Raw genomic sequence first — 13,035 nt, forward strand, 5'->3', positions numbered from 1 at the left:
CATTATGATTCCTGAGATTTGAAAGTGGATAACCCTGTCTATCACTGACACAGCAAATTTGGTTACAAGTCCACGCATTTTCTGGAGAATCTTGAAGTACGTGTTGTTGCTACAAAGAAAGAATATATCTTATACTTTCTGATTCAATTTAATTTCTTTAACATTTGAGTCCCTTTTTTTCTTAAGGCTGTAAACCAACTAGAGATTCTCAGATAACATTGATGGAGAACAGGACAGCAGTGACACACTTCATCCTGCTGGGACTGACCAAGGACCCAGGTCTGCAGCTTCCTCTCTTTGTGACCTTCCTCCTCATCTACACCATCACTCTGGCTGGGAACCTGGGGATGATCCTGTTGATTGTCTTGGACTCCTGTCTCCACACTCCCATGTACTTTTTCCTGGGCAACCTGTCTCTGGTGGACTTGTGCTACTCTTCAGCTGTCACTCCCACGGTCATGGCTGGGCTTCTTCCTGGAGATGAGGTCATCTCCTATGGTGCTTGTGCTGCTCAGATGTTCTTTTTTGTCGCCTTTGCTACTGTGGAAAATTTCCTGCTGGCCTCAATGGCCTATGATCGCTATGCAGCAGTGTGCAAGCCCCTGCACTACACCACCACCATGACGACACGTGTGTGTATTGGGGTGATCATAGGCTGCTATGTCTGTGGCTTTTTGAGTGCCATAGTCTGCACGGGGAACACATTCATTCTCTCTTTCTGCAAGTCCAATGTGGTCCATCATTTTTTCTGTGATATTCCAGCAGTTATGGCTCTCTCTTGCTCTGATAGACAGGTCAATGAGTTGATTCTTATTTATGTAGCCAGCTTCAATATTTTTGTTGCTCTCCTTGTTATCTTAATTTCCTATATATTGATTTTTATCACCATCCTGAAGATGCGCTCAGGTGCAGGACACCGGAAAGCTATGTCCACCTGTGCCTCCCACTTCACTGCCATTTCTATTTTCTATGGTACAATGATCTTCATGTATTTACAGCCCAGATCCAGTCATTCACTGGATACTGCCAAAATCACATCTGTATTCTACACTTTGGTCATTCCAATGTTGAACCCTATGGTCTACAGCCTACGGAACAAAGAGGTAAAGAAGGCTTTCACAAAGATTGTCTTGGAGGGCAAATAGCCTTTAGGAGTGTAATATTGCTTTTTAAATGATCACATTCCCATCAAGCCTTCTCCATATATTGAATTACATTTTGGTAGACATAATGAAGCTTCTGAAGTGATACCCTTGGCTTCAGGAGACTGTAATTTATAAAAAAAAAAAAAGAAAGAAACACTATATTCAGAATCTGATACCTGAATGAAAATATCTCTGATAGCTTGTGGTCAGCTTGTCTGAAGTCTTATTATATATTGATAATTGTGTCATGACCCTTGCAAGTTTTTACCCCATGTCCATACTAATATATCTGGAAGTGCATCTAGATATCCATGATTAGAAGATGTATACACACGCACATGAGTGTGGTAAATTTGTCAAAATTAAGTGTAATATGTTTATTGGTGGTGGCTAATTTATTTGTTAATTTTTTTTCAATTAAGGGCTATCTGGATAGCCAGTAAAACATTTCCCTGTGTGTTTCTGTGAATATGTTTCAACAGAGAGTCCTATTTCAGGCAGTATACTTAGTAGAGAGGAGCATAGATCTCTCATCAACATGAGTACACATCATCCAATCCATTGAAGGCTCACCTGAACAGAACAAATAGCTGAAGGGCAAACTTTATCTCTCTTTCTCTTTCTGTTTTCTTCATTTGGGACTCACATTCTCTTGCTCTTGATATCAGAGCCCCTTGCTCTCAGAACTCTGGTCTCCATAGTTACACTAGTTGTGCCCCATCCCTCTCTCTGGTTCTCACCATGCAGATTGCAGGGCACAGTCTGTCGTGGTTTCCAGAAGCACATAGTCCCACAGCCAGAGGATATTTCCACTCATGTGTACACTCACATCCTTTTGATTCTCTCCCTGGAGAACTCTGACTACAAGACCAGTGTTTAATGATCCTAAATCAATGCTTAATCTTGTAGTAGAATAAAAATTCATATCTAATATTTTAAAATACCTTTCATTACTAGTCCAAGCATGCTAATTTATGAAAAAAGGATGATATATTATTGAATGAAAGTGTGTCCTATTCATTACACATTTTAACAAGAGATACATAATATTGGCATCTCATATGAATTTATATTTCTGTTTGAGTCATTCAATACAACTAAGATGTTTATGTTTAAGTTTTCTAAGAGGTAAGGTGTCCAGAGGGCCAGAAAAATCAGGAAAATTAGAAGTATTTTCATGTAGTCATTTTTATTAATTCCGTTTTCCAGAGTATTTAAGAATTATACTGAGAAGCTAATAATGTCTATTTTGGTAGAATCTTTGAACTGTTGATATTGTATTTTTCTTTAGTTAAGTTATACTCTCTCTTATTACTCACCAGCCTTTTCCTCACTTCTTTCCCATTGATTTCTTTGCTGTCTCTCCACAGCTCCAAACATGCTCCGGCCTCAGGGCCTTTACACTTGCTATTCCTTTTGTGGAATACTCTTTCTTCTCTCAAGTATTTGCAGAAATGTTACCTTGTCATAGAGTCCTTCTATGAATATTTTCTGCTGACCACTTTAGGGTGTCCCCTCAACCTAAATCATTTTTCACAGTCCTTATCAACCCTTATCTAGTATATTATTGCTTGCTTTTTTTTTTACCATCCCCAGTTGGAGTGTAAACTTCATGAAACATTGATTTTTGTGGTTTACTTACAATATGATCATCAGCACCTGAGTAGATGTCCTGTTTCATAGTATCTTCTAGTTAATATTGTTCAATAAATGAGCTCAATAATTCATTTTTAATGTAATTGCACCAATTATATTGACTTTTGAAACACTGGTGTTAGTATGTCTTGGCATGAGAGAAACCTGGATACACATGCAGTGCATTTATAGAGACATAACTAATTTTCTTTTTTGCTGAAACATTTTTTCAACATTCTTACTAAGTTCTCACACTTCTTTTATTTTTTAACCTATTTTTATCGGTGCATTATACTTATACATAATGATAGAATTTGTCGTTACGTATTTGTACAGTACACAATTTAACAATATAATTTGACTATTATCTCTCCCCAGAACTTCTCCCTCCATTGCTGCCTCCCACCCCTTGGTCCTTCTCGTCTACTGATCTACTTTTGATTTTATTGAGTTCCACCCCCACCTTTCTTTTCTTTTTTCCCTCAATAGCTTCTGCATATGAGAGAAAACATACTACCCTTGACTCTCTGAATTGAACTTATTTCACTTATTATGATGGTCTCTGGTTCCATCCATTTTCCTGAAAATGACATAATTTTCTTTTTCTTTATAGCTACATAAAACTCCCTGGTATATAAATATATACACCACATTTTCTTTATCCATTCACCCATTGATGGACACCTAGCCTGGTTCCATGGTTTGGTCACACTCTTTGCTTTAAGAAAATAGGATTGTTTGAAAATTCTATTGTGGGACAGATCATTTCCAACCTCTCATAATTTGTCCTTAGAACTTATGTTTCATTGAATGGTAAATAACACATCAAATAAGTTATATTTAGGAAATCATGCAAATAACTTTAAATATGGGACTATTTAAATGCTTTATATCTGGTTACATTTTTAAATTATTTCATACATACCAATGTACAATTAACTGAAAGAATCCTAACATTGATGTGAATATGTACAAACAATATTATTTGTTAGCCGTAAACATAAGATCCCTTAAAAATTCTAGTACAAAGCACCATATCAATGCATTTAACTCTGCCCCTCAGGGAGCTCAATATCATTCAAGTGTAAGCACAGCAGTGTGCCTGCATGTGTAATTTCTTATCACTGTATAGTAGGGGGCTTTAATGTCATTGGGACTGAATGTGCAAAGAAGATCATGCTGGTACCTGTGACAAACATTTACTTCTGAATGTGTGGTGATAGTTCTCCTTTTGGATTTATTTCTAATTATTATTTTAATGATCATTGAATTTTAGAATGATTTGGGGTCTATGGAAAAGTTTCAAAGATGGTACAATATGTGATTTACAAATCATATTCTGTCAGGTTTGATAGTGACCCTCCTCCAAACATTCATATGCTAATTACTGAAACCTTCCAATGTTAATCTCTGTGGCCAAGAAGGACTTTGCAGATATGATCAGGTAAAGGATTTCAAGAGTGAGACGAGAGATCATCAGAAATACCCTAGTGCGCCTCATAGTCAACCTCATGTATCCTCATAAACAGAAATCAGAAAGGCTTCATCATAGACAAAGAGGAGTCAGCCTTGCGACTGCACCATCTGCCTTGATGTGATGGGATCCTAAGCCATGGGTCCTGGAGGTCAGCAGAGAATGCAGGAGGCATAAAAATGAAGTGTCCTCTAGAGATTATAAGAGACAATGGCTCTGACACCCTGTTCAGTGACACTGATTTCAGACTGCTGACTTTCAGCTCAGCAAAAGAACCAATGTGAGCTGTTGTCAACCTCAAAGTTTGCAGTAACGTGTTACAGCAGTCGCAGGAAACGAATATAAACACACGCCTGCGTTTCTTCTTATCATAATCATCTATTATATTTGTGTGTGTTTGTAAAAAATCAAAGTGAACCCATCTGTTCCTGGGCTTTTCTTTGTTGAAAAGAACAAGAACACTTTTCATAGGGTATTCAGATTTTCTCTTTTTTGAGACAGTTTTTGTAGTGTGTGTCTTTCAAGGAATTTGTATTTTATCTATGTTATCTAATATCTTAGTGTAAATTTATTAATATTATTCTGCTATAATCATTTTTATTTCCATAAGGTCAATAGCTATATTCTCACGTTAATTTATAATTTTGTAATTGGAGTTTACTCTTTTTTTTTTTTACTTTTACTTTTTCGTTTTTATTTGTTCTAATTAGTCATACATGACAGCCGAGTGTATTTTGATTCATTGTGCACAAATGGAGCACAACTTTTCATTTCTCTGTTTGTACATGGCTCTACTATTTTTTTAGAGTTGGAAAATTCGTCTTCTAGGGTCATCTTTCCACAGAGTCAACTTTTGCTTTTATTGATTTTCTCTATTCTTATCCTAAGTTATATTTTGTTTTCATTGCTGCAATCTTTATTTTCTTCCTTCTGGTACTTTCAATTTAAGTTTTCACTTTTTTCTCTCCTGCTACCTACACAGGCGATGGAAGCTGGGTTCCCCTGCATGGAGTGGGCTGGCTGAGAAATACAGTGAAAAAAATCACACGACACAGAAGCTAATTGTGAAGAGCTGGGCAGGATGGCTCTTCTACCTTAATGGTCTAGCTTCTATGCTGGAAAGAGAGAGGAGAGACAGCCAGCATTTGCTTTATTTATGTGAGGGAACTTCAAAGGCTTTCTACAGAATGTTTTAGCCAATTAAGGTAGGAGGTGGGCTGTCCAGTTTCCAATGGGTCAAGCCCAACTCTGGAGCTAGGGGATCAGTTTTCCTAGCCAAGTGAAGACAGAGGTCATGTGCATTGTATAATCCATTAAGTGGGAGCAGCCACAACATAGACTTCAAGGTCAAACCCAAATCTCCTTGACTCCAAGGCCAAAGACACTCAGATAGCTCAGGGGTGGCTCCCCACACTTTTAAATATTGTGTCCTTAAAGTTTAAAGGTAGGTTAGTCTGTTGAGATCATTTGTATTTTTAAAATATGCACATTTACAGCTCTGGATTTCCTATACCATGTGATTTTCTTGTCCACCAAAATTTTTATTACACTGTGTTTTTATATTTATTTTTCTCGAACTATTTAATAATTTCTCCTTTCCTCTATTTTTATCCATTTATTGTTTAGTGTTCTTTACTTAGACATAAATATTCCACATTTCCTTGTGATTAATTTCTACATCGAATGCACTGTGGTGGTTGAAGAAGTTTTATGTGATTTTGATCTTTGTGAATTTATTGAGACTAGACTTTGGCCTAATATGAAGTTTATTTTAGGGAATGTTTCACGTGCAATTGAAAATTCCACTGGCTGTGGGCAGAGCGGGGTGTACATGTGTGTTAAGATGTGCTGGATTGGGTGGTGTCCACATCCTCTACTTATCCATCTTTCCTCTAGCCTTTCTATTCCTTATTGATGGTGATGTATTGAGTAGTCCTTTCACTCTAGAACTTTTATTTCTCCTTTTAATTCTGAAGCTTTTACTTCCTGTATTTTGGGGTTTTATTATTAGATTACTCTGTTTTAAGAAATAATTCTTTTCGTTAATTGGCCCTTTTATCAATATTTAAATTTTTATTTGTCTCCCAACAATTTTCAGCTCACAGACCACTTTGTCTATTAATATCATCTTTTGGTCACCAGGAGGATAGAACATAGCTCTTTATATTCTTTCACTTTTATGTTATTTGTGTCTGTGAATGTGCATTGGACTTTTGTAAATATTGACCAGCTTATCCATTTTTGTACTTTCTGTTTTGAGAGTTTAATTTACATATAATTTTCTAATTAATGATAAAAAGAACTGGCTTTGGCCATTTTGCTATTTGCTTTTGCCTCATATTATGGATTTTGTTCCTCAATTCTTGTTTTGGCTTCCTTTTTTAAAAATTGAATATTCATATTGTTGTGTACCTTTTGATTCCCATTTTAAAATTTTTGCATGAGTTTTCTTAAAGTTGTATTATTCAGGATTATCTATTGAAACAGAACCAATAAGATGCGTGTATCTGTATCTATGTGTTCATGTATTTATAGAGAGAGAGTGAGAGAGACAGAGAAAGAGAGAGACAGGGAAATTTACTATTAGAAATCGACTCATGCAATCGTGGATGTTGGCAAGTTTAAACTGCGTGTGTGTGGCCAGCGTCTAAACCCAGGAGAACAGATGGAGCAATAGTTCCCAGTCTGGAGGCCACAACATGGAACCCAGAGAGAGCAGCTGATGCAATTAGGCTAAACGTGTTCTGTTGGAGAGTTTCTTCTCACTCAGGGAACCAGTGTCCATATTATATTGAGGTCTTTAGTTGATTGGATGAGGCTCATTCATAGTATTGAGGTCACCTGCCCCATCTAGTATTCACTGATTTAAATGTTAATACAATCCAGAAATACGTATTGTGTTTTCTGCTTTTCATTTATGTGACAAAATACCTGAGAAAATCAACTTAAGAAAAGATTTATTCTGGCTCATGGTTTCAGAGGTTTCTGTCCGTTGGATTGCCTTTAATTTGTCTGGTCTTGTGGTGAGGCAGTACATCGTAGTAGAACAAAGCTGCTGTCCTCATGATGGCCAGGAAGGAGTGGGGGGCACTGAGGAAAACTAAATGCTTCAAAGACGTGCCCCAACTGACAAACCTCTTCCAGCTAGATAGGCTCCACCTACCCCTCACCCATAAGCCAGGAACCAAGCCTTCAACACAGAATCCTTTGGAAGACTTTCCACATCCAAACAATAACACCTACCGAGTTGACTTTCATTGTAAAAGGGAAAAAATCTTTCACTTCTTTGCTTAAATTTATTACTTGGGTATTTTATTTTGTAACTAATGTAAATGGGATTGTTTTCTTGATCACTTAAAGAAAAAAACAATGAAAGTGACAAAATGTTGATGAGAACGGGACCAAAAAAATCAAGATACATTTTATGTTCAAGGATTGAAAGAATTCATATTGGTAAATAGTCCATCTTACCCAAATCAGTCTACAGAATCAGGGCAAATACTTTTGAAACACCAATGATGCTGGGTGTGGTGACACATTCCTGTAATCCCAGCAGCTCAGGAGGCTGAGGCAGGAGGACTGCAAGTCCAGCCTCAGCAACAGTGAAGCTCTAAGCCACTCAGTGAGGCCCTGTCTCTAAGTAAAATACAAAGTTGGGCTGGAGATGAGGCTCAGTGGTTGAGTTCCCCTGAGTTAAATCCCTGGTACCCAGACAAAACACCAATGATGTTCTTCAAAGAACTAAAACAACAGCAAATTCTAAAAATTTAGTGGAATGAGAAAAAAAATACACAAACCATCTTGAGCAAAAACATCAAAGCAGGAGGCATTAAACTACCTGACTGCAAAATATTGAACAAAGTAGTACTCAAACAACATGGTAATAGCATAAATGCAGATATGTAGACTGGGGAAATGAAATAGAAGAGCCTAGAAGTAAACCACACATTTTCAGTCAACTGATTTTTGACAAGGTGCTGAGACCACTGACTGGGGAAAGCAGTTGTTTCAAAAAATGGAACTGGAAAAATTGTCTACCCCATACACAATGATGAAGCTAGACCAGGACTAAACTAATGGTTTCAAACATCAACTCAATATGTGTGAAATATTTACATGTAAGCCCTGAAACAATGACATTATTTGAATAAAAACAAACAGCAGGTATGCTTCAATACCTTAAAATGGGCAAATATCTTCTTGGAGAAGCAATGCATAGGAAACAAAAGCAAAACAGACAAAGGGAATTGTATAAAAGCAAAAAACTTCTACAAAGCAAAAGTCAACATATTGAAGAGACAAACTACACGAAGAATGAAAATATTTCAAAACTATACATCTGAAAGGGTTGATATCTAGAAGACAAAAACAACTCCAAATCTTAAGAGAGGGGAAAAAAGAATAGAAAAGAAAGCAAAAGAAGAAAAACAATCCTATTAACAAAGGGCAATGGACTTCAACTGACATTTCTAAAAAGAGACATACATATAATGGCCAAGTGGTACACGAAAAAAACACTCCACATCACTAATCATCAAGGAAATTCATGTTTATATCACAGTACACCTGGCATGGTGGCACAAACCTGTAATCCCAGCAGCTCTGGAGGCTGAGGCAGGAGGATTGCAAGTTCAAAGCCAGCCTCAGTCATTCATCCAGGGGCTAAGCAACTTAGCAAGACCCTATCTCAAAATTAAAAAAAAAAAAAAGGATTGGAGATGTGGTTTAGTGATTGAGTGCCTCTGGGTTCAATCCCTGGCACCAAAGAAACAAAATAAAATCACCTCACAGTAGTAAGAATGGCTTTATCATAAAGAACAGAGATAACCAGTGCCAACAAGTTCTGGAGAAGGGGAATCCTGCACACTGTTTTTGGGAAGGTACATTAGCACAACCAGGATAGAAAGCTGTATGGCGGTTCCTCATAAAACTAAGAATAGAGCTATCACATGATCCTCTAATCTCCCTACTAAGAATAATTCCAAGAAAATGGAATCAGTGTGTCAGAGAGACATCTGCACTCGTGGGTGGCTTGCAGAAGCTAAGGAAAGGAAAATACCCCAGTATCCCTCAAATGATGAATAGATAAAGAGAATACGGTACAATTCCACCAAGGGTGCTAGTCAGTCATAAAAGAGAATGGAATCCTATCATTTGTGACAATATCAACTGAATATCATTGTGTTTAAGTGAAATAAACCAGGCTAAAAAGACAATTATTGAATGATCTCCCCCATATGTGGAATGTAGAAATTTTGATCTCATTGAAGTTGGGAATTGAATAATGGTTACAAAAGTCTAGAAAGAGTAGGAAGGAAGGAGGAATGGGGAATGATTGACTGTTGAGCCCTAATTCACAGTTATACAGGAGCAAGAAGTTCTCGTGTGCCATTGTGTAATAGAATGACTATATAATACTTATGTACTGTTTCCTTCAAAAGGCCAAAAGAAAGGAATATTAGTGTTTTTAGTATAAGGAAATGATGAGTGTTTGAAGAGACAGCCATTTTTAACCTGATTAAACATTGCACAGTGTATTAACGCATAAAAACATCTCATGGTTTCTCATCCATATAACTTTTATGTTGTCATTTATCAGTTGAAATACATTTATATATTAAAAATGTACTAACCAGCTTGATCCCTACAGGCAGTTTAATTGCTTCTTCCCTACCAAAGTAGGATCAGGAGATACAGTTAGTCTCACAGGAGAAATCTCCAGAGATCTCCAAGTTTCCATAATTCTCTCCAGATCTCCATGTGTTTGCCTCTGAAATCCCAATGCCTCAGTGTTAAAGGGAACACTCTGTATGCTGTATGCCAAGGCCATTGAACACCGTTTTGTCATCTGAATGATCATCATCCTCAGGCCTTCTTCTGACCTGAGGATTTGCTATGACCTTCAGCCATGGTCAAGGAAAATACTTAAAGTTATCAATAATATTGGTTGACTTTTAAATGATAGCCTCTTCATTAGATGCATTGAAGGCCTGTCTTATTTGTTATGTATAGACACTAGCTATGAATTGTGTGAAACAATCTTTCATTTTTATTTTACTAATAAGTGTTCCTTCCAAGACACAGAAAAATTTGAGTAGATTCTTAACAATTCTTGTGAATAGTATTCCCTTCTTTTCATGCATCTCTTAGAGAAGTTGAAAACTTTGGACTACTACCTGAGAAAGAGACACCTATCTTCTAATAACATTTATGCAATATTCCATTGTTGGTATTATGATTTAAGATGAGCTATTTTGGATTGACTGATCTTACTACTTCAGTAAACTGGTAAGCTTATATATTCCATAAATGTTTAAGTGAGAAGTATAATTCATGCAAAAGCAGTGGGGTAGCTATACCAAATATGAGTTATTTGGAAAAAAGAAGCTTTAAAAATATATGTAAAATGGTGAACAACTCCACAGTATATATGTCAAAATATCTATTATAAGAAATTTGTGATTCATAAAAAAGCATACTTCTTTACCCCAAACTGAAAATAATAAAAGATGTTGCTTTGGTGGATTATAGGAAGACATTAACTTATTTACTATAGATTTATATCTCATTGAGAGGTTAAAATATAAACAACCAACCAAGGATAGTGAAATGATTCTTCTTTAAACTGCAAAAGGATTCTAACTGAAATACTGAGGTCTGAACTACATTTGAGCTCTTTTACCATTGACTCAGGGTTATTCTCTGATGTGGCTTTAATTGTGAGTCTTGAGTCTTTCTCATAACACACATAATTTAGAGTATCACACAATGTCTCAAATCCTCAGTGTACTTACTGAAGTAAGAGTTGTGTACTATCTACCTTTGACGTGATCACACTAGCATAATTTATTTGTAAATCTCTTATCATTTGCTGTAGAATATAGCACATGCTGAAAGTGACAATGTTTAACATTTTTCAACCAAGTATCTTCATGGAGCAGACTTACGGACTGAAGCTGCAAAAGTCTGAGGGAAAAAAAAAACTGGAAAGGGGTACTAGTTAGTTTTACATAAACATTTTTTAAAATTTTTAATTCAAATAAATAATTGGAAAATATTTTTTTTACTACTCAAGGACCTATTCAAATAAAATATTGTATAATATGGAACTTTCACCAATGTAAAGCTAAAAATAACCCATCAACTGGGAACTTTCAACCCTGGGTCTCTGTAATGTGGCTATGGAATGACAGTATAAGAGAATAATTTAAGAGAAATGGACTCTTTTATTTCAACTAAACTATGGGTTTCAAGGAAGAAATTTCTAGTAAAATTGCCCCACATGGTATTGCAGCAGCAGTACTCATATGCTGAGGCAGAGAAAGACTGAAAAACATTGGGGGGCAGAGAATCTCACTGGTCCTAGCACAGGAACAAAGGCCCTTTGGGAAGAAAGGTTTCAATCTAAACTCCAGATTCAAGCCCTGAATGACAACAAGAATACTGATCAAGCCCACAAAAAGACACGATCCCGACCCAATAACAACACCATGGCTAGTACCCATGAGGCTGTGCTCCACTACCTGCAGTTTATCCTCCTTTAGATATTATCATCTTTAATTCTTACAGGTAGATCTCATGACTTTTCTTTAATATTAGTTTCACTAAGAAGTTCTCATTAACTTTTTTATCTTGCAGATGGAAACAGGATGCTCAGGGGAGCTGGTTTGGGACCAGTGATTTCTGGGTGACCAATGGTAAGTCTGATGTGAATTTCTTCTAGGAATCTAAGCTCTCTCTCTGCTCCATGAGGTGACATGACTTCTCTCACAATTTCCTGTGCAGGCCAAACATGTTCTCACCTTGTCGATTGTTCCACCACATCTACCATGCATAGAGACGTGCTGTGCTGGTTCAAGAGATAAACCCTTCTTCAACATAGTCTAAATTGTATGCTTTCTGCCATCACAGTCAATGTGTTTAGATGTGCGGGTGATAATAAGCATGAGACTATGGAGAAAAGCTTGAAAATGGAATTCAGATGTTGTTAATTCATTTCAGACCATTCTGTCATTGAAAGAAGAATCATTGAACTTCAGGGTTTTTCTTGGCTTGTTTCTTGTACCTCCAGTAAGAGACAAACTTGAAGTGACTCAGTTCATTGTGAAATCGCAAACACTGAATTTAAATCAAAGGATACAGGCATAATGATAACCTGAGTCAAATTTCAATTTGATTTAAATTCAATATAACCTGTTACATATAGGAACCAATCAGCATGGGTTAAAGGTTGGTCTGGGACCAGAGCAGAAATTATCAATTAATCATTGCGCAACTATTAATATTTCTCAACATCTGCTGGCAAATATTTACATGAATGTAACAAAAAAATCAAACTCACCATGGAGAGGAGAGTGTGAATTCACATTTTCCATAGCAGTTCTTGGTGGGTGAATGATATGGAAGCTCACCTTTCACTGAGCCCAGAAGAAGTGAACCAACAGATAGCTTCAGCCACATACATCATTTTTATTAAGTTATTAAATATTTTACATCTCAGATAATAAATATGTAAACATTTAAAATTGGGCTCTGAGTCATTATGATGCCTGATTCCACAGTATGTAACTCTAGACTTTCATACAGCACTAAATTTGATTTTCAAAAGCCTATGCTTTTTTCTGGAAAATCTCAAAGTACAGGTTGTTACTACAATGAAAGAATACAATAAAAGAATATACCTTGAAGTTATACTTTTCCTCTTCAATTGAAATTCTTTATCATTTTGTGCTTTTCCCTCCTCATAGCTGTAGAAGATCTAGAGATTTTCAGACAATGTAA

The 13,035-nt window shown here is 36.5% G+C and overlaps 1 protein-coding gene across 1 annotated transcript; it reads left to right on the plus strand.

The window, feature by feature from the left end:
* The first annotated feature begins 218 nt into the window (after positions 1-218).
* On the plus strand, positions 219-1,145 carry LOC124092815 (olfactory receptor 5B3-like). Its single transcript, XM_046444624.1, has one exon. The coding sequence runs from the start codon at positions 222-224 to the stop codon at positions 1,143-1,145; it is 924 nt and encodes a 307-aa protein (XP_046300580.1). The 5' UTR covers positions 219-221.
* The last annotated feature ends 11,890 nt before the right edge of the window (positions 1,146-13,035 follow it).

Source organism: Marmota monax, unplaced genomic scaffold (genome assembly GCF_021218885.2).
Source record: "Marmota monax isolate L192 unplaced genomic scaffold, Marmota_monax_Labrador192_F-V1.1 WCK01_AAM20220418_F8-fsc00038, whole genome shotgun sequence".
Taxonomy (NCBI): Eukaryota; Metazoa; Chordata; class Mammalia; order Rodentia; family Sciuridae; genus Marmota; species Marmota monax.